At 66.4% G+C, this 664-nt stretch overlaps 1 protein-coding gene across 1 annotated transcript in view; it reads right to left on the reverse strand.

Annotated features, from left to right (window-relative positions):
- Window positions 1-664, reverse strand: part of ACA1_241150 (zinc-finger dna-binding family protein) — a gene marked incomplete at both ends in the record, with an annotated part of 1,788 nt that overhangs the window by 513 nt on the left and 611 nt on the right. The window contains one exon of the mRNA XM_004335333.1: window positions 25-557. Coding sequence (XP_004335381.1) covers window positions 25-557 — 533 coding nt within the window. The remainder of the gene's footprint in view (window positions 1-24; window positions 558-664) is intronic.

The raw sequence follows: 664 nt of genomic DNA on the forward strand, positions 1-664 counted from the left end.
TGCGGCCGCCTGTCCGATGTCGACGTTGACGATGATGTCGTTGATGACGATGATGATGACGTGGACGTCGACGAGGCCGCCTTGTCCCATCGACTGGAGCGCGCACGCTTGGAGTCGCGTTCCTCGTCCTCCCGGCCTCGTCTGTCTCGGTCTCGGTCCCGCTCGCCGTGTTCGCGGTCCGCGGACACGTCGTCGGGCTTCCGCTTTCGCGCTTCGCGGTCGGCCTCGGCCTCGTTCATCTTGTGGCCCTTCTCATCGTCGTCATGGGGCTTCTCTTCGGTCTTGCCGAGCGTCAGCGGCTGCTTCTTAAGGCCGCCCAGCGAGAACGCGATCTTCACGCCCTCGAGCTTGACGCCACCGCCGTCGGCTTCGCTGCCGTCGGCCGACTCCTTCTCGCCGGGCTCGTCATGGCCGGCGTCGGCGTCGGCCGAGAGACCGAGAGCCTCGCGCTGCCGGCGGGCCTCCTCGAGCTGCTTCTCGATCCGGAGGCGCTCACGCTCCTCCTCGTCGATGTCGGACTTCTTGCGCCGTTCGAGGGCCTTCTGCCGCGCGAGGGTCTCGGGGTCGCGGTCGATGTACGCCAGGAACCAACCTGCATTGGGGTCATCGTGCATCAGTCAATCGCACACACGACACATGACCGCACACGCACACGCACACACGC

This window comes from Acanthamoeba castellanii, assembly GCF_000313135.1.
Source record: "Acanthamoeba castellanii str. Neff unplaced genomic scaffold scf7180000084763, whole genome shotgun sequence".
Lineage (NCBI taxonomy): Eukaryota > Discosea > Longamoebia > Acanthamoebidae > Acanthamoeba > Acanthamoeba castellanii.